This window comes from Oryctolagus cuniculus, chromosome 5, assembly GCF_964237555.1.
Source record: "Oryctolagus cuniculus chromosome 5, mOryCun1.1, whole genome shotgun sequence".
In the NCBI taxonomy this organism is placed as follows: domain Eukaryota; kingdom Metazoa; phylum Chordata; class Mammalia; order Lagomorpha; family Leporidae; genus Oryctolagus; species Oryctolagus cuniculus.
Window position 1 is genome coordinate 8192671 of NC_091436.1, and position 27893 is coordinate 8220563.

At 56.9% G+C, this 27893-nt stretch overlaps 1 protein-coding gene across 1 annotated transcript; it reads right to left on the reverse strand.

Moving 5' to 3' along the window:
- Positions 1-2307: 2307 nt before the first annotated feature.
- On the reverse strand, positions 2308-27714 carry MAS1 (MAS1 proto-oncogene, G protein-coupled receptor). Its single transcript, XM_051854189.2, has 4 exons — positions 27351-27714; positions 17706-17888; positions 9242-12467; positions 2308-2840 (listed from the first exon to the last, which is right to left on the reverse strand). Exon 3 carries the CDS (start codon positions 12429-12431, stop codon positions 11454-11456), a length of 978 nt encoding a protein of 325 aa, XP_051710149.1. The 5' UTR covers positions 12432-12467; positions 17706-17888; positions 27351-27714; the 3' UTR covers positions 2308-2840; positions 9242-11453.
- Between the last annotated feature and the right edge of the window lie 179 nt (positions 27715-27893).

Below are 27893 nucleotides of genomic sequence, written 5' to 3' on the forward strand. Positions count from 1 at the left end.
CGCGGCGCCGGCCAAGTCTGCACGCTATCTTCTAAAAACCCAACACAAATTCCTCTGCATGAACATTGCTTCCCCGAGCCCTGAAAAATTCCGGCCACGTCCTCTGAACCCAGAGAACACGGTGTGGTGCGAGTGGACGCAGTGTCCCCGTGTTGTTCTGCAGCCAACTTATCTACCACGGAAAACCTCTCTCCCATTTTCTATGTCACCTGTGATGTACTGAAAACAGAATTTGTCAACCTCGTGCCAAGCTCATTCGTCAGGTTAGAGGCGGGACGCCTGCTGGTCCTATTGCAAAGTGAGATCCGCTGGAACATAATGCGCGTGTGCCACCGCTGAGGCCAGGATTGTCCAGTGCGTGTGCTGTGGACGCCTTGAGGAAAATTCTGGAAAAGCAGTTCCTGAAACATGCCGGGTTAGAGGCAGCGAAGTCGCACAGCCAAGTCTGGCTGCTGCCTGGCTCTGTGCAGCTTGGAAGCCGGCTCTGCTTCACACGTTTAAATGGCTAAAGGAAAGAACATTTTATGACATGCGAAAATTATATGCAATTCAGTGAGTAAGGCCTGGCCGGCGCACAGCCGTCTGCCTTCATCCGGGTACCGCGTGTGGCTGGGTCTCGCAGCAGCCGCCGAGCTGGGTGACGGTGACGCAGGCCGTGTGGCCCGCAGCACTGAGAAGGGCCTCGTGTTTGCCGGCTCGTGGGAGCGGGTGCCTACACGCCGCTTGCTGGAGGGGTGCAGGGAGCTGTCTCCCTTCCTTCTACCACCAGCCTTGCTTGGTGCTGATCGCTGGGCCCGGGGCTGACATGCACCCCGGGAACACGCCTCCTTGCACGCATGATCATTATGTCATCACGGTGAGATGAATGTGACGTAAAGGCTACGGTCTTAACCATTCTAAGTGTACGGTGCAGTAGGGTGAACCCCAGGCACGTCGCTGTGCAAACATCCGTGGAACCTGCCATCTCCCCAGACAGAAACTCTGTACCCAGGGAACACCTGGTCCCCCTCCCGGTCCCCACCCCCTGCCAGCCACCCCTCTACTTCTGGTCGACTCCATGCACCTCATGCTCCTGGAGCCAGATAGTATTTGTCCTTTTGCACCTGGTTTATTTGAATTTGCTTGATATCCTCCAGGAATAATTGAAAAGTTATGTTTTAGTTATTTGAGACAGAGAGGGACAGCGAGAGCTCCCATCCTCTGATCCATCCCACAAACGCCCACAAACACTGGGGCCAAACCAGGAGCCAGGAGCTCAACCCAGCCTCCTCCATGGGTGGCAGGGATCCAGTGAGCGGAGCCACCATGGCCGCCCCCTGGAGTCTGCATTGGCAGGAAGCTGGAGCCGGGAGCTGGGGTTGGCAGCAAAGGCGGGGGCTCTGCCGCAGGACGCGGGCGTCCTAACTGCCAGGCCGAAAACCCGCTCGGCAGAACTCGCTTCTGGCTGACACTCCACAGTTTCCACCCGCGTTATTTGGCACAGCTCCTTTGTTTTTTTTTTTTTTTTTTTAATATTTATTTCCTATTTTTGAAAGGCAGAGACAAAGAGAAACCTCCCATCTGCTGCTTCCTTCACTCCCCAGATGTCATAACAGCCAGGACCAGGCCAGGCTAAGCCAGGAGGCCTTCAGTCCGGCTCTCCCAAGTGAATGGCAGGGCCCCAGCCCTTCCAGGGTTTCCATTAGCAAGAAGCTGGAATCTGAAATGGAGCAGGGACCCGAACCCAGGCACTCAGGTATAGGACGCGGGCATAACCAGTGCACCACACGCCCACCCCTGTGGGGGCCACTTTTGTCACATGGCAGTAGACGCTGTGGGCCACCCTGAAGCCACCCTGAGGTCACCACAGGCGACCACTACTGCCCAAGGCTCTCTGTGTGCTCTGCCTTAAGGTGCCCGGCCTGAAAGAGCTGGAAGCTAACGCCAAGGGGGTGACCCCTCCCGGGGAGGAGCGGGAGGCAAGGGCGCTGCTGGGGTGGGCGCCGCTGGGGGCGCCCGAGCTCCTCTGCTCCCCTTGTGGGCTTCCTGCCTTGCGGGTGCCGGCGCTCTGCCGCCTCCATTCTCCCCTAGACGCCCAGAGAAAGGACTCGCGCCAGGTCTCGGGACCTCCAACGGAGTCTCCAGTCACGCAGGTACGGAGGGGAGCCGAGGCTGCTGCGTGGACGGTCAGGCGGCCACTCCTGCCTCCCGCTGTTCCCCCAGGACGGGCTCTGCCGTTCCAGCCTAGGGCTGGCGAGAGGCACCGTGGAGGGATGTTAGCAGGGAGCTCGCAACTCACCTTCCCTCCAGGAGTGCGGGGGTGGGAGGGGACAGGTGCGTGACCTCAGACTGCTCTGCACAACCACCCGCTCCCAGCAGCGTCCGCTGATGCGCCAGGATGGCCAGGATCAGTAAATTCAGGAGTTACGGGACGTGGAGGCTGGGGGAGCTGGCAATCCAACGAGTGTTGCCTACCTGGGTGATTAGCAGAGTCCGAAACCTAGCCCACCGCCTTTGGGGGCAACGCGTCCACGAACATTGCTGGAGATGACCTGCCAGCCCGAAACTAAGGCCTCACGTAGAGCGGGCGTTCCTGGGAGCGGCATCCTACAAGCCTCGGCACCTTCAGCTCAGAACGCCTCATCCGTGCCTCGCGCTTGTCTCCTGCATTTGGAATCGTTCGCTTTGCGCCGGGTGATTTCGCTAATTCACTTTGAATCCGCTTTGACAACCGCCCTGTGTGTTGTTGTCCACATGTGCACGTTTAAAACAGGGAGAGCGAGAGGGCTCCTTATCCGTGCGTGAGCGGCTTCGGCAAATGGGATCTTAGTAAAGTGAGGTCCAAAGTCTCGTCATAAATCCTGAAAAAAAAGTGAAACTGAGATGGTGGAAAAAGTTCTTCTTGTTCTTTGGCCTTAACCAAAGCTGGTTGTAATTTTAACCCCATGAGAACTCGAGACTTGGTTTTTGGCTTCTTGGATGAGCCTCCTTCTCGGGCATTTCTTCTCCGAACAGTCACCATTGTCCTGGGAAATCCCAGGGACCTGGTAGGGTGACTGAGCCTGCCCCCAGCCATGTTCAAGTGCGGGAAGGAATTGCAAATTTTCTATTCCAGGTCATCGCCTTCTTACTAGAAAAGCATTCTAAGCACAGGCACATAGGAGGTGCGCAAAGTGACAGAGTGCATTTGAAAGGTGAGAAAGTGAACACGCACACACGAGCGCAGGTGAGGAGAAGTGGGGTGGAGAGCAGACCTGGGGGGGGGGGGGGCACCTGCTCAGCAGAGAAAGGGTCTGCCCAGGAAGGGGGCTTTTGATTGACAAGTAGGTGGGCGGTGGCTTGTGGGTACCTCCGGCTCCTAGCTGCCCAGCTCCTGCCTTATCCCAGAGCACTGTGGGTGCTCCATCTTGCTGGACTGCCCAGCCCCCCCCCCCCCCGGGGACGCTGTCAGGGCTGCACGAATGTAGCTGCGCGGGGATCCCAGCAAGTGACGGGCGCAACTCGCCCCGCAGCTTTGAGCGATGGAAATACCTTGTCGATGTTGCTTTTTCTTTTTTTTTTTCAGTAACACAAAATGAGCTTTTATTTAGATTGGCTTGCGATGACACACAAGGGGGAGACCCTGTATCAGGAGACGTCTCAGAGGTGGGGAAAAGAGCTGCAAACCAGACAGCAAAGACAGCAAGGAAACCCGCAGGGGCGAGGGTGGTGGGCGCGGCCCCGGGGGTGGCTGGGAGACTCAGCTCAGCAGCGCAGCCTGGAGGCCGCAGGTGGAAGAACGCTGACGGGCCACCCTGGCTTGGGCCTTTGGTAGCCGCAGTGTCTTATCGCTTGCTGACAAACGTTGGGTGCGATTTTTCTGGGTGTGTAAAGCAAAAAGGCCCCAACTTGCTAATAATTAAAGTTATCAGAGAATTATTGAAAGCCATGACGTGTGTGAAAATGCGTGCTTGGCACTGCTGGACTTCTGAGCCAACTGTCTCAGAGTCCGAATGAACAGCAACGTGAAGGCCAATGCGGGGCCCATCTGTGGCAGCAGGAAGTGGAGCTGCAGGGAACATTGTCTTCAATGGATCACCCAATGCGTTTTGTGTGGAAAATCCTAACGGCTCACTAATATTTATATAAGTCAACTTTGAAAGGTAAGAAAAGAAACATATATGGTTTTGGTGATGTCTGTCCTAATGTTTGACATGGAAACAAAATTTGACCTTGGGGCCAGCACTGTGGCATGCTGGGCTAGGCCTCCACCTGCAGTGCCGGCATCCCACATGGGCACTGGTTTGTGTCCCGGCTGCTCCTCTTCCGACCCAGCTGGCCTGGGAAAGCAGTGGAAGATGGCCCAAGTGCTTGGGCCCCTGTACCCACGTGGGAGACCCAGAAGAAGCTCCTGGCTCCTGGCTCCTGGCTTCAGATCAACCCAGCTCTGGCCATTGTGGCCATTTGGGGAGGATGGAAGGAGGGAGGACCTTTCTCTCTGCCCCCTCCCATGTGTGTGTCACTCTGCTTCTCAAAGAAATAAATAATTTTTTTAAAAAATTAACCTTGATGTATAAAAGTTATATTACTGATCCATTACTTAACTTTCTCATCTGGAGTAGAAATGAGGGCCTGTAAGAAATCCATATATTCTGGGTCCAGTGTTGTGGTGTAGTGGGTAAAGCTACCACCTGCAGTGTCAGCATCCCATATGGGTGCCAGTTTGAGTCCTCGCTGTTCCACTTCCAATTCAGCTCTAGCTATGGCCTGGGAAAGCAGTGGAAGATGGCCCAAGTCTTTGGGCCCCTGCACCCACGTGGGAGACCCGGAAGAAGCTCCTGGCTCCTGGCTTCCGGCTCAGCTCCAACCTTTATGGCCAGCTGGGGAGTGAACCAGCAGATGGAAGACCTCTCTCTCTCTCTCTCTCTCTCTCTCTCCCTCTCTCTGCCTCTCCTTTTCTGTGTGACTCTGACTTTCAAGTAAATAAATAAATCTTTTAAAAAAGAAATCCATATATTCTAAGTCTTTGGAAGGAATTCACTGGGCTGATGGAATGGTTTGTCAGTTTAATAGTTCAGTCAGGGCCAGTGTGTGTGTGCAGGTACTGAACCATATTACAAGTATATTTGCCAACTATTGTGGCATTCAGTAATGTACACTGTACACTGAAACTACTTTTGGCTCTAGGCTGAGTCTGAACTAAACAGATTCATTTTATTTATTTATTTATTATACTTTAAATTCAGAGTAACAGAGAGAGAGAGAGAGAGAGAGAGGGAGGTCTGCCATCTGATTCGCTCCCCAAATGGCCACAATGACTGGGGCAGGGCCAGGCTGATGCCAGGAGCCCAGAACTCCCTCTGGGCTCCCACATGGCTGCAGGGGTCCAAGCACTGGGGCCATCTTCCAGTGCTTTCCCAGGTGCATTAGCAGGGAGATGGGCCAGAAGCAGAGCAGCCGGACTCACACTTGTGTTCCGATGGTAGAAGCCGGTGCTTAGCCCTCTGTACCACAAAGCTGGCCTGGGAACCAATTTTCAAAGTGATGCATATTTGTTAATTAATGCTTCGATATCATGGAAATGTCTTCCCCATACAACCGTGTAATGTTAGAGAGTCAGACGCTGGCTACAAAGAGGAAATACAACATGAGCACTAGGCCTGGTGGTTCAGCCGCTGCCGGTTAGGGCCCCCACATTCACATTGGAGGGCCTGTGTGCGATTCCTGGCCCCAGCTCCTGACTCCAGCCTCCTGCAGTGGCTCCCTGACACCCACATGCGAGACCTGGACTGGTCTCTGGTTCCAGGCTTCAGCCTGGAATCCCTGGCCCCTGTCTCTTTCTCTCCCTCTCCCCGTCTCAAATTAATACGTGGAGCCAAAGAACCAAGTACCTCATCGCTCCCACTTCCTCCTTTCTTCACCCCCACTGCCCACTCCCCACCCAGCCTCAGCAGCCTGGACACCCGCGTATCCTGTCCTCTATGAGAACAAACACGGAAAAATCACATAGGATTTGCTGTGTTACCCGCCGCACCTACGGTTCACGTACAGTTTTAGAAGGGGTCGAGTGAAAAGGCGAAGTTTAACCCAAAGGAATTATTTTTCTGGTAAAATTGCAGGGGCCCCAAAAGTCATGTCCCATAGGCTCCTGAAACAACCCCCCGGAGGCAGCTGACTGCGGCAGCCCCACCTCCGCTGGGCACGGGGGTGGGACGCACTGTGGCTCAGCGCATACGGTGTGGCCTGCAGAGGAACCACAACCCGGGTCAGCGCAGCCTCGTCTAGGCCAGTGACGCTGTCCACCACCCCTCGCCCTCCTGCCTCCGGGAAGTCCGTGCTCGCTCGGCCTGGACTGACGCTGATGGTACAGGATTGGCTGGGGTGGGGGAAGGGCGCCTGGGGAAGTGGGCTGCACTGGGCAGGCCGTGAGGCAGCTGGAGTGGGCTAGCCAGGAGAACAGGAAGTCCCCCTGAGTACAGAGGAGAGGCACTGCCGTGTGGAGCGACGCAGCAGGAGAAAGCGTAGGAGAGAGGGGCAGGCAGTGGCCACCCAGGGACTCAGTCATCGGCGGGCTCTCCCGAGCCAAAGGGGACTTGCTGGATTAAGAAAGGCAAACGCGGTCTGTGCACAGGGGATGGCATAGCTTGGGTGACAGGGGCCCAGGGTGTCATTCGCTGAAAAAGGGCAGTGGTGGGGGAATGAACAGGTTGTACTGGAAGCACTTGCAGGCAGTAGGACAAAAGTGTCACTTGGGGATTGGAGCCCAGCAAGTAGTTCTGCCCCAGACATGTAGACTTGAGGCTGGCGCCGAGCTGCAGGCAGCTATGCACACCCCGGGGAGGGTTCTCGGAGAGCAGAGGCCGGCCACTGGGTCACGGAAGAGATGGCCCTTTGAGGGTGGAGGAGAAGGGATTCCAAACTGTACCCAAGGATATCCCGGGATCTAACACGAGAGCTAGAGGAGAAGCAGCAAACTAGAATCTAAGGAAAGTGCTACCTTGGGAGAAGAATATGGACAACTGTGTCTAATGCCACAAAAGACATAGATAGAAAAAAACCCATTAGATTGAAAAAATCTATTCCTATTTATTTGAAAGGTGGAGAAACAGACAGCTCCTATCCTCTGATTGATTCCCTTAATGTCCACAACAGCTGGGGGCTGGGAACTGGGGACTCCATCCAGGTCTCCCACCTGTCCATCACAGCTACCTCTCTGCACTTGCGGGAAGCTGGGGTCAGGCATTGAACCCCAATATCTGGAGGTGGGACACAGGTGTCGTGACAGCTGGCCAAAGGTCCACCCTCCGCTCATCAGCTTTGACAGAGTAGAAGGCACTGGTATTTCTAGCCAGGCCAGTTTCAGCAGGACGATCCTGCGGCAAATCAGCGGACAGGATGGTGAGCGTTGAACTGCGATGGAGCAAGGCCGGCCCGCGCAGTGGGGCCTTTCTAGGACGTTGTCTGGGTGGGAGGGAGAGAGGTGGGGCCGGAGGCGAGCAGGACCACAGGAGCAGGGAACGGCTTTTGGTCTTGATTGTTTGCTTTAGTGAGATGGTTTCCACGTGGAGCAGACACAGCCCGGAGAGCAGAGCACACGGCGAGCAAGTGCTCTGCTGGGTGCTGAGGCCACAGCACGGAGCAGAGCTGAGCCCCTGTCCCCAGGGAGCTTGTGCCCCAGCGGAAGAGATGAAGGATGAGCGTGTGGACACTTCACCGCTGGGTGCGTATCCAGGGAAACCAGTCCAGCAGAGAGACAGCGCCTGGGAAAGCGACAGAGAATGGCCCAAGTGGTTAGGTCCCTGCCACCCACATGGGAGACCCAGAGGGAGTTGCTGGCTTCCGGCTTTCTCCTAACCAGCTTTGGCCATTATGACCACTTGGGGAACGAACCAGTGCATGGGAGATCTCTCTCTCTCTCTCTCCCCTCTCTCTCTCCTCTCTCTTTCTTTCTCTGTCACTCTGACTTTCAAATAAATAAGCATTTTTAAAAAGAAATAAAACAAAACAAAAAGACGTCGGTTGGTTGTGCAGGAGCCAGGCCCATTCTGGGAGGCTGGTGGGTGGAGGGGGACATCTGATGGGGGGAGGGGGCTGTGGCCTGGGGTCCCTGTGGATGGTGGGCGTCTGCGAGGGGCGTTGCCTCAGGATGGTGGTGTAAAATGCAAGCTCTGAGGAGGTGGCCGTGGGGACCTGTGGGATGAGCGCAAGAGTCTGAGGAGAGAGCTGTCCAAGGTGGATGAAGATGGCCCCGAGGGCCGGGCCCTCCCAGCTCCGTGCATGGTGGGAGCCACTGTCTGGCCAGCGCCCGGCCTGCACTGGAGCCAGCTGGCCCCGGAGGGCAGGACACAACAGGGGGCGAAGGAGCAGAGGACCGTGGTTAGAGGGCGACCAGACCAGGACCGCCAGAGGACAGAGACCAGGAGGAGGCTCATTGACGGAGCGAGCCCAACAGACGGGGCGGGAGGTCTGCGTGCCGCAGCGGTTGGGTCAGTGGGAGTGGGAAAACGAGGGGCGTGAAGGTCAGGAGGCCACAGTTGGGCAGCGGGACCGTGGGGCTGGAGCTTCCAGAAGAGATGGGCATGGAGTCGCCCCAAGACCCAGGGCTCCATCAAGGAGGCAGGGGCTGGAGCACTCGAGTCGACTGCAAGAGGGCGGGGATGAGAGACGACGGCGGCCCCCGAGCAGCCCAGGGTGAGGGCGAGTGTGGCGTGGAGTCCGTGGAGCCCAGGTTCCAGGAACCGGAAAGGGTGTGGGGCCAGGAGACCAGAGACCACAGCAGGGCTGGGGGGTGTTGGTCACTCAGGACAACCGCGTGTCCTGGGGCCATTTCTCCAGCCAACCAGCAGAGGGCACAGCCACTGGATTTGCCCTGTCCCTTCCTACCCTCAAGCCCCACCTCCCTGGAATCCTCCGCCCTCCCTCCTTAGGTCTTTTTTGTTTTTAAATATTTATTTACTTGAAAGGCAGAGTGAGAGAAAAGGTTGGGGTAGGAGAGACAGATAGACACAGGGAGATCTTCCATTTGCTGGTTCACTCCCCAAATGGCCACAATGGCCAGGGCTGGGACTCGCTGAAGCCAGGGGCCCAAAGCTCCATCCAGGACTCACATCTCATAGCCACTCAAGCACTTGGGCCATCTTCTGCTGCCTTCCCAGGTGCACTAGCGAGGAGCGGGATTGGAAGTGGAGCAGCCGGGACTTGAACCAGCACTCATGTGGGAAACCACAGGTGGTGGCTTAACCCACTGCGCCACAATGCCGGCCCCTAGTGTTTGAAATCCTACCTGCCTTCAGGCACCCGAGAGCACGTCCACGAACAAGTCTGCGTGCGGCAGAGGCGGTGGCTTCCTGTGCGTCTCTGTCTCCCCTGACCGGGTTGGGGGTCCTTCTGGTCTCTGCTTGCCTTGTCCACGGCAGCACGTCTTGCAGACAAGGTCGTGTGGGTATCAGGAACGCTACAGGCCCTGCCAGCCTTCACCTCGCCAGTCCCAGAGGACTCTCAGGAAAGCACCGGTGATCCGCCACGACGTGGGCAAACTGTCCAAATGCCCAGGGGGTATCCACTCCCTGCTCGTCTCTCAGCCTTTGCAAATGCACTTGACTCTTCTTGTGGTTTAAACTTGGTTGTTCACTCGGGAACGAGCGTAGGGAAGAGACGGGGGATTCGGTTGTATGGCACGGCCAGACTCTGGGCCCTGCCTCCTCGCAAGGAGTTGTTACTCTCTCAAAGGCCGGCACGACTTTTATGTCCGTCCTCAATTTCCCCACCTTAACTGCAGGAAGGTGCTAAATGTGGCTTCGCCCACTGCTTCCCCTGGGCACAAGCTCCTTGTAGCTGTTAGTCTTTGCCGGCTCGAGTCCCTGTTCTCCTTGGGATGGGAGCAAGTGGGTCCCCTCCCGCCAACCCGAGCGCAGGCAGCGCGCATGGGGCGGGGCGCGGGGCGGGGGGAGTCGTTCTGATCTCCGGGCAGAGTTCTGTTCTTTCCCGGTGGGGGTGCTCCGTTTTCAACCAAAAACAGAATCGCTCTAAATGTCACCGCCCCACACCCCATCTGGGCTCCGAACGCAAGCTGCCTTGTTTTCAAATCATATGTCGTCACCCGCCAAGGAGCGGAGCGAGGCTGGCAGCGGGGCCGGCTCAGCGGGAGACTTGCGCACTTCCCCCATCTCCCCATCTCCCTTGGTTACAGTCACTTCCCTGAGAAAGGAAGAAGAGGCAGGAGCGGCTGCCACGGGGAGCCTTCTCGCCGCTGCTCTGGTCCTCTCGGAGAACACAGTTAAGCACGAGTGGGCTCACGCGTGGCCTTGAACATTTCACGCTCTGCAGAATCCCATGAGGCACAGCCATTCTGTGGGTCCCCTAGAGAGGGCAGAAGGGCATGGACTGGGCAGTGCAGACCACAGGGCAAGACCGGTTCACAGCTGAAACCCGGACAGGGCAGGCGAGGAGGAGGCAGAGCCCAGCCAGGCAAGCGCTGGGGAGCGAAGAATCGGGGTAACATCCTGCTCGCGAGCCCCTCCCGCTCAGCCCCTTCCAGGAGTGACAAAGAGGAATGTCTCAGGAAAAGGAGGCGTGGAGGCGCGCACCTGCCCCAGCCTAACCCACTTCACGGACGGTGGGGGTCTCCACGCGCCCATCACCCGCACGCCTCTGTGAGTTAAGTTCCATGCGTGGAATGAGTATGCAGAGGCTCTCCCAACACGCGCTTCCGCACCGCAGAGGGAGGGGAAGGCGCACGCAGCTCCGGCAGCGGGGCCGAGTTTGTCTTGACAGCCTGAGATGCTGAGGTGCCACGCCACGGGGCGCGCTCGTGCTGCCAGCGAGAGGAGGGCGCCCCTCGATTTATATTCAACATTGGAAAGCGCAGAACAATGTTTGCACATGACAGAGCTGTGTGTGCGTGTGCGTGTGCATGTGCTTTACAAACCAGGAAGCTGTGTTTTGTCTTCATTTAAAGCAGCCAGGAGGGGCTAGAGCTGATTGAGCGTGGACACTGTGCCAGCCTCCTCTTCCCCGTCCTCACAGCCTCATGACAGTCCTAGGGGGCACCGATGAGCCCTGGCACCTCTCGCCTGAGGTCACACAGACAGCAAGGAACGGGGTCTCCCCGACTCAGACCCTTGTCCCTCCCAGCTCCTTGTTCTGCATCCTCAAGGTCCAGCAAACCCGTCCGCAACGTGTTCCTGCGCCCAGCCGTCCCCCTGCCGGCCGGAGCGGTTTCTGTGGTTCGTGGTAAGACGTCGCCAGAAGAGCTGAGAACACAAAGCGCCCGGCCAAGTCCGGACCCGACAGAGGTTCGACACGTGTGTAGGCATTTCCAGAAGGGGCAACCCGGGATCGCGTCCCATCGGTAGTCAGCGTCTCACGGGTACAGTCTAGAACAATCTCATGGTTAATTACCAAGTCATGCATTTGGTACCGCATTTAGGAGGCCCTCAGATCGTGCTCCAAGGAGATCGACAGATTATCCGTGGCCCACAGCTCTCCCCGCAGGCCTACACCACGGTTTCCACGGACACGGCATTGCCCCGGTCCTCCTGGCGCCTGGGCTGCATCTCATCTTTGAAGGCCCTGGTCAGAACAACTTTTAAGGACTCCTTGAACCGCTTCTTCTTGCTGCTGCCCACGAAGAAGTAGATGAACGGGTTGGCACTGCTGTTGATTGTGGAGAACAGGAGAGAAACGTTGTGCAGCGTCCCGAACGTGGACCAGTACTCGTAGTAGAGCAGGTACAGGAGTCTCATGGGCATGGCGAAAATGAGGAAGATGATGATGGTGACCATGATGACGATGTACAGCTTCGAGGAGTGGGACGCCCACGTGTTCTTCCGGATCTTCACCACCAGGACGGTGCTGGACACCAGCATGAGCGGGGTGAACACCAGGAAGCTCAGGACGGCTATGAAGATGATGACCGCCCGGCAGTGGCTGCGGGAGTGGCTCTCTTCCGCCGTGTCTATGCACATGACGTACTCCATGGTGGTCACCAAGCAAGACAGCGCCCACAGCAGGGCACAGACAAACGCCGACTGGTGCTTGGGCCGGTGGCATCGGTACCAGATGGGGTAGAGGACCGACAGGCACCTCTCCACGCTGATGGCCGTCAGCAGGTAGAGGCCTGTGTTGTAGCCAAACAGGAAAGTGACCGACAGCGTGACGATGGTGTAGTGGTGCCCCGAGGAGAGCTCATAGTCCAGGGCGTAGTCGATGGACAGAATGAAGATACAGAAGAGCAGGGAGATGTCGGCGATGGACAGGTGGGTGATGTACACGGTGAAGGGGTTCTTCCGCATCCGGAAGCAGAGAAACCAGAGCAGGATCCCGTTCTCCACAAACCCCAGCGGGGAGACGCTCATGATGACCCAGTGCACGGCCGGGATGTGCGGGCGGGGGGGCTCGCCGGAGCCGTTCCCGCGGGCGGAGGCGTTCAGGGACCCCTCGGCCACCGAGGGGGTCGGGTTTGTCTCCTCCATGAGGAAGCCTGGGCAGGGGGCTCTTCAGGCACCTTTCTGTAGATAAGACAGACAGACAATGAAGTCAGGAAAATGGATGGATTGGAACGAAAAGCTGAGATTCAGCTACGGTTCGCAACCTTTTAAAACCTTTTAAAAAATATGCTGAATGGACTCTACGGGGTGAACCTTTGGTGAATGGTTGACGCCGTGCCCACACGCAGGTCAGAGCGCCCGGGGTTGGCGTCCCAGCTCCTGCGAAGTGCACACTGTGGCAAGCAGCAGGGGGTGGCTCAAGGTCTCGGGCCCCTGTCACCGGTGTGGGAGACCCAGGTGGCGTGTGGGGCCTCTGGCTTCAGCCCGGCCCGGCCCTGACTATTTGCAGGCATTTGGGATGTGAACCCGTGGGTAGAAGAACTCTCTCTCTCTCTCTCTATTATCTCCCTGTCCGTCTCTATGCCTTTCAGATAAACAAATAAAAAATTTAAAAATAGACTATACACGGCTCTCTAACAATGGTAAAATTAGCTATCTCACCAAGAGAGAAGGAACTGAACCACATCTGCCTCCCAGGATCCTTTGTTCCGTGTTGCAACCCACTGCGCTCAGTGCTGAGGTGGATGCGGTGGGCGAGAGGGGCGGAACCCTGACATCTTGAAAGTCACCCCCTCCCCCTTCTCTGCCTCTGCTTTCCTGCCAGAGGGACTGCGCTGTTTGCATTAAAACCCCGTGACAAAGGACGCATCTGGGCAACGTGGCTCTTGTCATTTTTCCATGCACAAAGTGACCTATGCAGTGGTGAGCAGGTGGGAGTGCCAAGGGGAACTGTGGTTAACAGCACGCCAAGGTTTTACACGGCGGCCACCACGAAGTGGCACTTGTTTTACTCGGTCTCAGCACCCACCACAAAGCCATGCACCTGCTCAGACCAGGCGTGCCTGGATGCGCTCACCAGCCCTCGGCGTGGAGGATGGTGAGCCTCCCGGGAGGTGTGGCCCTGCCCGAGCCCCACAGGCCGGCCCGGGGGGAAGCACCTGGCAGACACTCAGCAGGACCGAGTCCCAAGACAAGGAAAACGGTAAATGTTTGAGGCTGTAACACGAAGAGCCCGAAAGTTCCCTTCACACCAGCTAATTGCAGAATGAAGCCCTGCACAGCCCTCGCCTCTGCTGCGACGAAATGAAGGCAGCGACTTCAGGAGCTCGTGGAAACAGGGGCTGAGGAAATCCAGGCTTGCACTTTGCTTCTCTTTTTTGCACAAAAATAAACTTATCTTTTTTAACATTTATTTTATTCATTTGAAAGAAAGAGTTACAGAGGAAGACAGAGGTCTTCCATCTGCTGGTTCACTCCCCAGATGGCCACAACGGCCAGAGCTGGGCCAGTCCAAAGCCAGGAGCCAGGAGCTTCTTCCGGGTCTCCCACGTGGGTGCAGGGGCCCAAGGACTTGGACCGTCTTCTACTACTCTCCCAGCCCATAGCAGGGAGCTGGATTGGAAGTGGAGCAGCCGGGACTAGAACCAGCGCCCACATGGGATGCCGGTGCTTCAGGCCAGGGCTTTAATCTGCTGTGCTACAGCGCCAGCCCCAAATAGACTTATCTTTGATTCCATTCCCCACAAACGTTTTGAAGTCTGCTGATATATGCTAGCCACCCCTACACCCCCCTGAGGAAGGCAGGGGCTCCCCTCGCCCACTGATTCCAACTCTAACCCTCGGCTTTCTTTGGTTTGTTAGTATTCCGTGTGTGTGTGTGAATGTGAGTGTCTGTGTGTGAGTGTCTGTGTGTGAGTGTGAGTGTGTGTGTCTGTGTGTGAATGTGTGTGTGAATGTGTGTGTGTCTGTGTGTGTATGAGTGTGTGTCTGTATGTGTGAGTCTGTGTGTGTCTGTGCCTGTGTGTGTGTCTGTGTCTCTGTGTGTGTGTGTGTGTCTGTGTGTAAGTGTGTGTGAGTATGTGTGTCTGTGTCTGTGTGTGTGCATGTGTGTGAGTGTGTGTCTGTGTGTTTGTGTGTGTGTCTGTGTGTGTCTGTGTATATGTGTGTGAGTGTGTGTGTATGTGTCTGTGTGTGTGTCTGTGTGTGACTGTGTGTGTAAGTGTGTGTCTGTGTGTATGAGTGTGTGTCTGTATGTGTGTGAGTCTGTGTGTGTCTGTGTGTGAGGGTCTGTGTGTGTGTGTGTGTGTATGTGTGTGTGTGTGTCTGTGTCTGTGTGTTTTTGTGTGAGGGTCTGTGTGTAAGTGTGTGTGTGTGTCTGTGTGTGTATGTGTGTCTGTGTGTGTGTGTCTGTGCCTGTGTGTGAGTGTGTGTGTCTGTGTCTCTGTGTGTGTGAGTGTGTGTGTCTGTGTCTGTGTGTAAGTGTGTGTGTGTCTGTGTGTTTGTGTGTGAGGGTCTGTGTGTAAGTGTGTGTGTGTGTGTGTGTGTGTGTCTGTGTGTGTGTGTCTGTGTCTGTGTGTCTCTGTGTGTGTGTGTGTCTGCTTCCTAAACTTTATCCTTGCAGACCAGGTTTTCTACTTATGCATCAAATAATTGACCTGCAGGAAGTTGTATAAAACATTTACCTGTCTATGTACTTGAGAGACAGGAGAACACACATCCACTGGTTCGCTTCCCAAATGCCCATAGTGGCCTGGGCTGAGCCAAGGCAAAGGTGGGAGTGGGGAACTGAACCCAGGTCTCCCACGTGGGTGGCAGGGACCCTGCCCTTGGGCCGTCACCACTGCCTCCCAGGGTCGGGAGTGGGGCCAGGCCTCGAGTCCAGGTGCCGAGACACAGGATGAAGCCATCTTAGCCACTAGGCAGGATGAAGCCATCTTAGCCACTAGGCCAAATGCTCCCCAAAAACCATTCGTGGGTAGATGAATCTTCCTTTTCCACATCAGCTCACCTGTGGCAGAGTGGCGCCAGTGCTCTCACGACCACGCGCGGCTGCACAGAGCTGCCCTGGAGGCCGGGCCTGGTTAGGAGGTCATCGCCCAGGCAGCCCTGGTCCCCCAGACTGGCACTCACTCAGCGCCAACACCGTCCAGAGCCCAGCGGACAGCACTGAGGATAACGGACACGGTGCCGGCCTGCTGGAGTTCAGTGCGGGGCAGGCATCCAGTTGAAGGAGTGACCGCACACAACAAATGAGGCAACTGGGATCATGGAAAGCGCCCTGGAGGACCCAGTGGGAATGGAGGAGAGGGCTCGCTGAGGAGGTCGCGCTTGGCCAGGAGAGGAGGGAAGCGGACCAGGGGCCTTGCAGAGCTGCCCGGCGCAGGCCCCTCTGTGGGAGTGTGCAGCCTCGTGGCCAGCGGGGAGACACTTCCGCCTTTAACTCTCACACTCTCCTGAAGCAGATTGGCCCGTGAGGGGCCGGCGCCGTGGGGTAGTGGGCTAAGCCTCTACCTGCAGTGCCAGCATCCCATATAGTCGCTGATTCGAGTCCCGGCTGCTCTTTTTCTGATCCAGCTCCCTGCTGTGCCCTACGAAAGCAGTAGAAGATGGCCCAAGTCCTTGGGCCCGTGCACCTGCGTGGGAGACCTGGAGGAAGCTCCTGGCTTCAAATCTGCCCAGCTCTGGCCACTGCAGCCATTTGGGGAGTGAACCAGTGGATAGAAGACCTTTCTGCCTCTCCCTCTCTCTGTCTTTAACTCTATCACCCAAATAAATAAATATTTAAAAAATAAATATTTTAGAAAATAAATAAAAATTTTAAAACTGGCAGCAGAACGGCCAGAGCCGAGCAGTGTGGGGAAGGCATAGACTCAGGCAGGTGTGGGAAGGGAGCCGGGCCGCGTCCCCCAGGGTCTGGCTGTTGATGGGACTTTTTCAAAAATTATAATTTATTTACTGGACACAGAGAGAGATCCGTTGTTTGCTCACTCCCCAGATGCCTACAAGGAGTTAGGATAGTACTCCACGTCTCCCACAGGATGGCAGGAACCAAGTCACCTGGGCCATCTCTGCTGTCTCCCAGGAGCCTTCGCAGGGAGCCGGCACCAGGAGCTGGAGCCGGGCCTCGAACCCAAGCATGCTGATGTGGGACATGAGCGTCTCGGCCCACCCCGGGGGGGGAGGTTCTTTTACTTGGAGAGGGATGGGAATCACAGGAGGGTCTAGGAGAAGGAGTGACGTGAGGGCCGCCACAGGGACTCGGCAGCTTCATCGTGGCCTTGAAGTTCAAGTTAGCCTCCAGGAGCCACAGCAGAGAGGCAGGCCAGGCGGGAGGCGTTATACTAGTTCAGACGGAGAGACGACTACAGCCTGGACCAGGTATAGGGAGAGCAGGAGGGCCTGGTGCACCTGGACCAGCTGTGGAGCTAGCAGGAGGGCCTGGTGCACCTGGACCAGGTGTGGGGAGAGCAGGAGGGCCTGGTGCACCTGGACCAGGTATGGGGAGAACAGGAGGGCCTGGTGCACCTGGACCAGCTGTGGAGCTAGCAGGAGGGCCTGGTGCACCTGGACCAGGTGTGGGGAGAGCAGGAGGGCCTGGTGCACCTGGACCAGGTGTGGGCTCGCAGGAGGGCCTGGCGCACCTGGACCAGGTGTGGAGCTAGCGGGGGGGGGGGGGGGGAGCCTGGTGCAGCCCGGATGCAACGTGCTGTGCTGATGGATGAGCGATGTGTTGGGAAGAGGAGTGAGCGGGGTTTACAGGAGGGGGGGCCGGTGCAGGTGGAGCAGGCGAGCAGGGAGTAGGTGGGCTGAAGAAACCCTGAGGCAGGTGGCAGAGGAGGCCAGCAGAGTGTGCGGAGTTTGAGGATTGAAGGACAGGGATCTGGGTGCGGGAGTTGCGTGCAAGCTGGCGGAATTTTAAATCACGCGGCTGGGTGAGCCTGCCTAGGAAGTACGAGTCGCTAACAAGGAAGAGAGATCTGAGAACCCAGCCCTGGGGGCTTCAAAGTTCAGAGGCAGGGGAGGTGAGAAAGAAGAGGCAGAGGGACACAGAACGACCCGCCCGGGGTCGCAGTGACGCAGGCAGGGGGCCGACACTGGCAGGCAGCAGCGCGAGCGGGCCAGCCCCTGCCGACCTGCGCCACAGCCCCGCCCCCGTGACTGACGGCCCAGGTGCTGCTCAAACTGCACGAGCCCCTCCCCTTCCACGTAGTGGAAACCACAAGTTCCGCAGCTTAAACCAGCGCCAGCTGGACACGTCCCACACGACTGTAGGCTGAGTTCCCCCTGACGACCTCTAGCCTTTGCAGGGCTGGAAGGATCAGCAGGGTCACTCTGGCCGCTGGGTCTGCCCGGTGCCGGGACTGCAGGTGCTCTGTCCAGACATTCGTTACAGCGGTATTTGCAGCGATGCGTGTTTACCTGGCACTGGTTCATCCTAACAGTCTCGGTGGCCCGGCTGCGGCCAGCAGCCCAGAGCAGAACCCTCAGTTGGGAGCAGACGCAGAAGGTGCCGCGGAGGTGATGGCACGGTTCCAGGTCAGTGTCACTGGCAGTGTCGCCAAAGCACCTTTCCGGGGCTCTTCCTTCTCCTTGCAGAAGTTCCTGGGGGGAAAGACACAGCTTGGAGGCCAGGGGGCCGTGCGGGCGTTGGAGCCCTGCCTTAGTCTGGTCTTTGCTGCAAGTCACACAACATCACCGGCTGGGTCGGTTCTAAAGAGAAGAAGTCTCCTGTGGGTCAAAGTTCAGGTTCAAGGTCGAGGGGCATCTCTGGGGATGAGCTGTTTGCTGAGTGAGAGAGGCAGGGAGCGGGCCAGGGACTCAGCCAAACTGGCTTTGCTCTGGACCCAGTCTTGGGATAGCCCATTTTAACCTCACGACCCCATTAATCCATTTGTGAAGAGCAAGCCTGAATCGCCCTTGAAGTCCTCCTGTCTCCTGAGGGGATCAAGTGAGTTTCAGAGGGGACACAGGGTGCGCAGACCACAGCCCAACTCCCGGGCAGCTTCAGCTTGCCAGGCTGACAAGGGAGATGTTACTGCCCCTACTTTCTTGGGAGAAAGCTAAGGATTAACTCTGGCCACGCTCTGTGCGCCTGCACTGCACGGCCTTAAAGTTCTGCCCAGTGCTGTGGCTCAGCAGGTTAAATCGTTGCCTGCATCCCATACCGGTTCAAATCCCAGCTGCTCTGCTTCCAAGCCAGCTCCTTGCTAATGCACCTGGGAAAGCAGCAGAGGATGGCCCAAGATTAAAAAATAATAATAATAATAAAAATCCGCATAGTACATTTGCTCTTCTGTGTCTGGGGAGCGGCTTCCTGGGGGGCAGCCAAGCAGGGAAGCCCACAAGGATCCTAACCACGGAGAGAAAACCAAGGCCTCAATTTATTTTTTTTTTTAATTTTTTGACAGGCAGAGTGGACAGTGAGAGAGAGAGACAGAGAGAAAGGTCTTCCTTTGCCGTTGGTTCACTCTCCAATGGCTGCCACGGCCGGCGCACCGCACTGATCCAAAGCCAGGAGCCAGGTGCTTCTCCTGGTCTCCCATGTGGGTGCAGGGCCCAAGCACTTGGGCCATCCTCCACTGCACTCCCTGGCCACAGCAGAGAGCTGGACTGGAAGAGGGGCAACCGGGACAGAATCCGGCGCCCCGACTGGGATTAGAACCCGGTGTGCTGGCGCCGCAAGGTGGAGGATTATCCTAGTGAGCTGTGGTGCCGGCCGAAGGTCTCAATTTCTAACCAAAAGCTGAGCCAGACTCCCACTCAAAAGAAAAAAAAAAGAGAGAAAAACACGAAAAGAAAAGAAAAGAAAAGAAAAGAAAAGAAAAGAAAAGAAAAGAAAAGAAAAGAAAAGAAAAGAAAAGAAAAGAAAAGAAAAGAAAAGAAAAGAAAAGAAAAGAAAAGAAAAGAAAAGAAAAGAAAAGAAAAGAAAAGAAAAGAAAAGAAAAGAAAAGAAAAGAAAAGAAAAGAAAAGAAAAGAAAAGAAAAGAAAAGAAAAGAAAAGAAAAGAAAAGAAAAGAAAAGAAAAGAAAAGAAAAGAAAAGAAAAGAAAAGAAAAGAAAAGAAAAGAAAAGAAAAGAAAAGAAAAGAAAAGATAAGATAAGATAAGATAAGATAAGATGGCCTGGCGAGGACCGGTGCTGTGGCATAGCAAGGTGAAGCCTCTGTCTGCAGTGCCAACATCCGTTATGGGCGCGAGTTCTAGTCCCGGCTGCTCCACTTCCAATCCAGCTCCCTGCTGTGGCCTGGGAAAGCAGTGGAAGATGGCCCAAGTGCTTGGGCCCCTGCACCTGTGTGGGAGACCTGGAAGATACTCCTGGCCTCAGTCTGGCCCAGCCCTGGCCATTGAGGCCATTTGGGAGTGAACCAGTAGATGAAGACCTCTCTCTCTCTCTCGCTGCTTCTCTGTAACTCTGCCTTTCAAATAAATAAATAAATCTTAAAAATAAATACATAAATAAAGGCTGGAGACCTCTGGAAACCCAGTGCCTTCGCCTCACAGATGAGCGAGTGCCGGCCTGGGAGGCTGCGTCATGGGCCAGCGTCTGTGGCCACCTCGGCAGCCGGGAGCACCCACCCCGACTCTCCCATGACCCCCTCTGTGTGTGGGTCTGCAACCACCTGGGCAATGGGAGGCACCCTATTCCCTGACGTCAGAGGGGCTTCCTCCCCCCACACCTCGTTTAACTTCTGTCCTCTCGCCGGGGCAGGACCTGACCCATTGCACGCTCTGTCACAGCTGCAGGCTGCAACACAACCTCTCCTCAAACTTCACCTGGGTCTCCTGGGATGTTTCCTCTTAGTACTTTTATTTTAATATTATTTACAAGTGATACTTTGGTGTTTGTCTCTTTTTTATTTATTTGAAAGGCACAGAGAGAGAGAAGAGAAATGTTCCCTCTTCTGCTTCACTCTCCAAATGGCCAAAAAACAGTCAGAGCTGGGCTGGTCCGAAGCCAGGAGCCAGGAGCCTCTTCCAGGTCTCCCATGCAGGTGCAGGGGCCCAAGCACTCGGGCCGTCTTCTACTGCCTTCCCAGGTGAATTAGCAGGAAGCTGGATAGGAAGAGGAGCAGCTGGGACTCGAATCTGCCTTCTTTCTTTCTTTCTTTCTTTTTTTTTTTTTTTTACAGGCAGAGTTAGACAGTGAGAGAGACAGAGAGAAAGGTCTTCCTTCCATTGGTTCAATCCCCAAATAGCTGCTACGACCGGTGCACCGCGCTGATCCGAAGCCAGGAGCCAGGTGCTTCTCCTGGTCTCCCATGCAGGTGCAGGGCCCGAGGACCTGGGCCATCCTCCACTGCACTCCTGGGCCACAGCAGAGAGCTGGCCTGGAAGAGGGGCAACCAGGACAGAATCTGGCGCCTGACCGGGACTAGAACCTGGGGTGCCAGTGCCGCAGGCGGAGGATTAGCCTAGTGAGCCGCGGTGCCAGCCCAGCCCCAGTACTTTTTAAAAGTTTATTTGTTTATGCTTATTTATTTGACACGTAGAGTAACAGAGAAGGAGAGGGAGAGAGAGATCTTCCACTCACAGGTTCACTCCTCAAATACCCACAGCAGCCAGGGTTGGACCAAGTGCTTGAGCCACCACCTTCTGCCTCCCAGGAAGCAAATTAGCAGGCAGTGGGTTGGAAGGGGAGGAGCCGGGACTTGAACCAGGCACTTGGATTTGGGATACGGGTGCGCCAAGCTGCAGCTTAACCCGCTGCACCAGTGTCTGCCTCCCTTTTAGTCTTTTTTTTTTTTTTTAACGTTTTTCACACACTTTTAAAAATCGCGACTACATCTCATAATCTGTTTTTGTAGGTTGCTTTTTTTTAAAACTTGATATCCTATTGTCAACATTTTCTTATGTCAGTAGAGACTCTAAAAACATGACTTTCGATGGATGATGATTTGTTAACTCATCTCCTAACTTTGCACGTGCTGGTCGCTTCTGATTTTTCTTCATTGTTTTAAAATGCAACGCACCGGGCGAACGTTTGACTCGGTGGTTAAACTGTAGGCTGGGAGAGCCTGAGCCCGAGTCCCAGCTCCACTCTGCGTTCTGCCTTCTGCTCATGTGTGCCCTGGGGGCAGCAGAGATGGCTTAAGTACCGGGTTTAATTGATCAGTTAGGCAAAATAGGAGATCAACAGCAACAATAATAGAAAAGGGCAATTGCTAGCAATATGCTACAATAACAGCCAATTAAAGGGGCCTGTGCTGTGGCGCAGCAGGTTAATGCCCTGGCCTGAAGCGCCGGCATCCCATATGGGCGCCGGTTCGAGACCCGGCTGCTCCACTTCCAACCCAGCTCTCTGCTATGGCCTGGGAAAGCAGTGGAAGATGACCCAGGTCCTTGGGCCCCTGCACCCACGTGGGAGACCCAGAAGAAGCTCCTGGCTTTGGATCAGCGCAGCTCTGGCTGTTGCAGCCATTTGGGGAGTGAACCAGCGGATGGAAGACCTCTCTCTCTCTCTCTCTCTCTCCGTCTCTTTGTAACTCTTTTTCAAATAAATAAAATAAATATTTAACAAATAAAGTGTACTAATCGTTTATTTCTGGAATTTTCTACCTAGTGTTTTCAGACTGAGGTTGACCTCAGCTAACTGAAACCATGAAAAATGAACCCGAGGATGAGGGGCACCAGTGCAGTGACCAGCTCGGAAGAAAATCGTGTGCACGTCTCCAGCTACTTCCCGAGAGCATAGGCGCATCACCACGCGCAGAACCACTGCAGTGGCAACACGGGGCCGGTGTGTGCCACGACCAACCTGCCACCTGTGGCTCGAGTCCCGGCTGCTCCACTTCCAATCCAGCTCACTGCTAACGCACTGGGAAAGCAGCAGAAGCCCCCCCGGGTACCTGGGCCCCTGCCACCCACATGGGAGACCCGGATGGTGCTCCTGGCTCCTGGCTTCAAGCCTGGCCCAGCCCTGGCTGTTGCAGCCATTTGGGGAGTGAACCAGTGGATGGAAGACTTCTCTCTCTCTCTCTCTCTCTCTCTCTCTCTCTCTCCCTCTCTGTCTGTAACTCTACCTCTCAAATAAACAAACTTTTTTTAAAAACTGCTTAAAAAAAAAAAAAAAACAGGAGAGATCTTCCACCTGCTGATTCATTCCCTACATGGCCACAATCTAGGTCTGGACCAGGCCACAGCCAGGAGGCGGCAGCTCCCTCCTGGTCTCCCACGTGGGTGGCAGGGCTCCAGGCACTCGGGTCGTCTTCCACTGCCCTCTCGGGTGCATTAGCAGGGAGCCCGACCCTAAGTGGAGGAGCCAGGACTCCCACAGGCACTCCAACGTGAGAGGCAGCGTTGCGAGAAGTGGCTTAACTGGCTGCAGCACCACGCCAGCCCCACGACTCCTGTTTACTAAAGCACAGAGCTTTATTTACGGAAGCACCATCTGGCCAGTGCCAACCTGTAACAGCAACAGGCAAGGATGAGCTGTTTCCGGAAGTGCCCGGCTGTTTCCGGAAGCGTCCGGTCTCTGCTCCTGCTTTGCCCTGGGAAATGAGAGGCTCAGAGGCATAACCAGCATCCATGAGCAGCACGGGGGTGAGGGGCACCTGTGGGTGAGGGGCACCCATGGGTGAGGGGCACCCGTGGTGAGGGGCACCCATAGTGAGGGGCACCCATGGTGAGGGACACCCGTGGTGAGGGGCACCTGTGGGTGAGGGGCACCCGTGGGTGAGGGGCACCCGTGGGTGAGGGCACCCGTGGTGAGGGGCACCCATAGTGAGGGGCACCCATGGTGAGGGACACCCATGGTGAGGGGCACCTGTGGGTGAGGGGCACCCGTGGGTGAGGGCACCCGTGGTGAGGGGCACCCATAGAGGAAGGGCACCCGTAGGTGAGGGGCACCCATGGGTGAGGGGCACCTGTGGTGAGGGGCACCCGTGGTGAGGGGCACCCGTGGTGAAGGGCACCCGTGGTGAGGGCACCCGTGGGTGAGGGGCACCCATGGTGAGGGGCACCCGTGGTGTGGGGCACCCATGGTGAGGGGCACCCATGGTTGCAGGGCACCCGTGGGTGAGGGGCACCACGCTTCCCCTCGGGGAGGGGGGAGCACCTCATGGCAGGGGCACAGCCACCCGCGTTCATCAGAACAAACAACAGCAGTGAGCCGAGGCCTCCAGGGGGAGCGGATGTCACTCAGTCGCCCTCCCCTGCCCCACACCCGCGTGGCTGTGGAGCCCCCGCCTCACGTCTGCCTCTGGGAGCAGAGCTGGACGCCTCCTCCTCCTGCGGGCCCCCTCCAGCCCCCTCTGCACTTTCTCCATCTCCCTCGCTGGATCTCTTCTCCGATTGCCCTCCGTGTTGTGCTGGGTCCCACCCACGGCCCCTCCCTACTCCACAGTCCCCCCAGCCCCACTGGTCAGCTGTCACCACCCCCAGCTCGGGCTCAGACCCCTCCCCAGCGTGACCAGCAGCCCCGGTATGGGGGCGGGGTACTCACAGCGGCACGCCAGCCCGACCGTCCCTGCTGTTCCACACTTGCCTGCCCATTGAAGACAAAAGCTGGGCACGTCACCAGGCACCCAGGGCTGGCATCCCGCTGGTTCCAATCCCAGCTGCTCTGCCTCCCACCCACCTTCCTCCAGTGGGCCTCGGGGGCAGCAGGTGGCGACCCAAGTACTTGGGCCCCTGCTACCCACGTGGGAGACTCAGATGGAGTTTCCGGTTCCTGGTTTCAGCCTGGCCCAGTCCTGATGACTGTGGTCATTATTTGGGGAGTGAACCAACAAATGGGAGATCTTTCTCTTTCTCCCTCTCTCTCTCTGTCACTCTGCCTTTCAAATAAATCGAGAAATAAATCTTTAAAAATGAAATAAATGTGAGGTATGGTTTCTACTAAATGCATGTTCCTTTTGTGCCATCATAAAGTCAAAAAGTAGTAATTCAGACCATCATATATATATATGAGACACCTGTTGGTATCATACATATATGGATGGGTTTCCTATACATGCAAAACCATGGATTTGCACTCATATCTCCTATTGTGATCCAATACCACTGAATTCATTGACACTCTCTCCATCTTTGTATTGTAACTGCCCCCTCTGATGGTGAGCACATGGCTTCCCCCCTCCTCAGTGCGTTTACTTATGCGATAAGTCCACCTGTGTGTGAACAATCCCACATCCGCTACTGCCACCATGAGGTCCCGGCACACACACTCCTCACCCCGCAGGCGCAGCAGCCCCCAGCCCCAGGTCCCCTCCACCCCCGCGCAGTGCCCCCCCCCCCTGCTCTGCCCGCCCTGCGGGGGCTGACGGCCCCTGCTGTGTCATCACCACCACTGCCCTCCCTGGATGGGCTGCTCGCCTGCTCCACCCCAACACCTCATCCACGCCCCTGCCCACCGTGCTGGCCGCGGGGAGTGGTCTTCAACCCCCACCACAGGCTGGACCCAGAGCGAGTGGAGGCGGTGCCACGTGTGAGGGCGGAGGAGAGATTTGGGAGTGGGGTTTTTGCCAGTGTTGAAATCACAGCAAGGAGGCCACTGTTCTGCAGGTGCCTGAGGCAGCTTGGCCAAGGAGCCGTGCGCTGCATCACATGGACCCCGGCTGCGAGGTCCGCGCCCAGCGGCACAGCCTCTCTGGCCCGCAGCTCCCTCACGTGATTGACATGTCCATGTGTTTCTGGAAGGCAGGGCCTCTCTCGGGTGGTTTCCTGGCTGTTTCAGGGTGCAGGCTCGGCGCACCCGTGCCCTGGCGGGGCCGCTCTCGGGGAAGCGAGAGGAGCAGGTGGACAGTGGTGCTGATGGGAAGAGCAGGGAGAATCAGAGAAGGCAGAGAATTCTAGCGCCGCGCACTCAGGCTTCCGGAAGTTTCCTGTAGATGCCTGAGAAGCAGCAGCCACTTCCAGGATCCTCTTCACTTGAACTCAGTTCTCCCTTACCCTCGGCATCGCAGCCTGCAACATCACTACATCACTGTTGTGTGTGTGTGTGTGTGTGTGTGTGTGAGAGAGAGAGAGAGAGAGAGAGAGTGCAGGAGAGGGGAGGGGAAGAGAGGGGAGATGCGAGGCGAGGCGGGGCGAGGAGGAACGAGGAGAGGAGAGGAGGGGAGAGGAAAGGAGAGGGGAGAAGAGGAGAGGAGAGGAGGAGAGGAGGAGAGGAGAGGAGAGGAGAAGGGAGGGAAGAGGAGGAGAGGAGAAGGGAGGGGAGAGGAAAGGAGAGGAGAGGAGAGGAGAGGAGAAGAGAGAAGAGGAGGAGAGGAGAAGGGAGGGGAGAGGAGGAGAGGAGAAGGGAGGGGAGAGGAGAGGAGAGGAGAAGAGAGGAGAGGAGGAGAGGAGAAGGGAGGGGAGGGGAGAGGAGGAGAGGAGAAGGGAGGGGAGGGGAGGGGAGAGGAGCAGAGGAGAAGGGAGGGGAGGGGAGAGGAGGAGAGGAGAGAAGGAGAGGAGAAGGGAGGGGAGGGGAGAGGAGGAGAGGAGAAGGGAGGGGAGAGGAGGAGAGGAGAAGGGAGGGGAGAGGAGGAGAGGAGAAGGGAGGGGAGAGGAAGAGAGGAGAAGGGAGGGGAGAGGAGGAGAGGAGAGGAGAGGGGAGAGGAGGAGAGGAGAAGGGAGGGGAGAGGATAGGAGAGGAGAGGAGAAGGGAGGGGAGAGGAGAGGAGAAGAGAGGAGAGGAGGAGAGGAGAAGGGAGGGGAGGGGAGAGGAGGAGAGGAGAGGAGAAGGGAGGAGAGGGGAAGAGGAGCAGAGGAGAAGGGAAGGGAGGGGAGAGGAGGAGAGGAGAAGGGAGGGGAGAGGAGGAGAGGAGAAGGGAGGGGAGAGGAGAGGAGAGGAGAGGGGAGAGGAGGAGAGGAGAAGGGAGGGGAGAGGAGAGGAGAGGAGAGGAGAAGGGAGGGGAGGGGAGAGGAGGAGAGGAGAAGGGAGGAGAGGGGAGAGGAGCAGAGGAGAAGGGAGGGGAGGGGAGAGGAGCAGAGGATAGGAGAGAGGGAAAAGCCAACAAAACTAGGGTTTGAGGGGGGCACCCACTGAAACCTCCTCTTGTTCCCAGGCAACCAAAGAGCACCCTGACCCCAGGCTGGACCATCCAGGTGCACAGTTGCGGAGACAAGGGCAAATCCTCCCCGTGTGTGTGTAGCAACCTGGACAAACAGAAATCCATTTGTGAGCTGGAGGTCTCAAGGCTGGGAAGGGAGCCTCCAGGCACGTGCAGGGCAAGGGTGGTGGACTTGGCATTGAACGCATCCTCCCTGTACTCCTGACGCTGGAGCTGTCTGCACGGAGAGGCCTCATGCCCAGAGCGCTGCAGCCGTGAGCTCAAAGGGGCAGGGGGCAGCCGTCTACGGATGTTTAGGTTGAGGGCAGGCTGCCGGCAGCCTCTGGTGGGTAGCGGCCAGCAAAGCTGCCAAACATCCCACAAAACACAGGGCAGCCCCCGACCCCTACAAAAAGCCAACAACCCGGAAGGTGAATGGTGCCACGGCCAAAGCCCCCCACTCCGGAGGCAGGCTCCCTGCTGCCACACAGTGATGGGGCAGCAACAGCCCATGCACTGTGTCCCCAGAGAACCTCACCGCCCTGGCTGGGCAACACTGCTGGGATTCACACGCCGGTGGGCAAGGCTTCCCGCAGACACCTTGACGCCCCGCACAGGACTCCACCAACAGCAAGCGTACGTGTTAATGTCACTGCCCGCTCAGAAAAGGCACGGGGAGCTCCATCGGGCTTTCCTCCGGCCCCACAGCCAGGGCCGAGGAAACCCAAGCCTGGGAGTCCCCAACTCCCTCATCATTCACAGCATCTAACGCAGCCACTTGGGAGACCTCCAAGTCCACGGTCGGATCTGCGCACGGACCCTAAGACCACCGCCCCCCCCAGCCTGGCCCTGGCGTGAGTGCCACAGAAAAGGCAGCCGCACACGCTCCCGCCCCGAGTCTGAGAACCGTGCGCCCGGCAAAGCAGCTAACGTTCGGGAGACAGACGCTTGTGCCGGCACCCGCTGACAGCCACAGCGAACGCTACAAAGCACCGGCACAGAAAGCGCCGCCGGGCGCTGGCTCTCTGAAGAGGAAAAGCTGTCATCCTGGTTAGCAAGGGAGGCCAGACAATGAGAAGCCGGGTGCACACTCACTGGCGTCACTGGCGTCACTGGCGGCGGAAGGCTCAGAGGCGACCGCTGGGACGCTGCCCCCTGGCATCCTGGGGTGCCACTGGCCCGCTGGCCCGCGGGGTCTCCGGTCCCCACATCTCCAGCCACGGCTGCAGCCTGTGTGTCTGCAGGAATCAGAGCTGCTTTCCCACTGCTGAAAATGTTTGCGATGTGCCAAGCAGATGGTCCCACGCTTATCAGCCAAAGCTGCGCTTCAAATGGCATCGTTCAGTGACACACTCGAGTGGAAATCCTCACCCTGACCCAGAGTGGAGACAACTGGCGATGATGTATGGTGGCCGATCGCCACCAAGGCCCACCGGGGCCAGCCAGGGCTAAGGAGGAAGACGGCCGGGAGGAAGGCCACATGGAAGAGCAAACGCACGTGTGTGGGGGGGAGATCTGCGGACCAGCTCGAGTTCCTGGTTCAGCCTGCAACTAGTCACGTGACCCACGGGGAGTTCCTCGAGACTCAGTCTTACCACCTGTAGAATGGAGCTATCGGTCACAGCTCTTTAAAAAGTC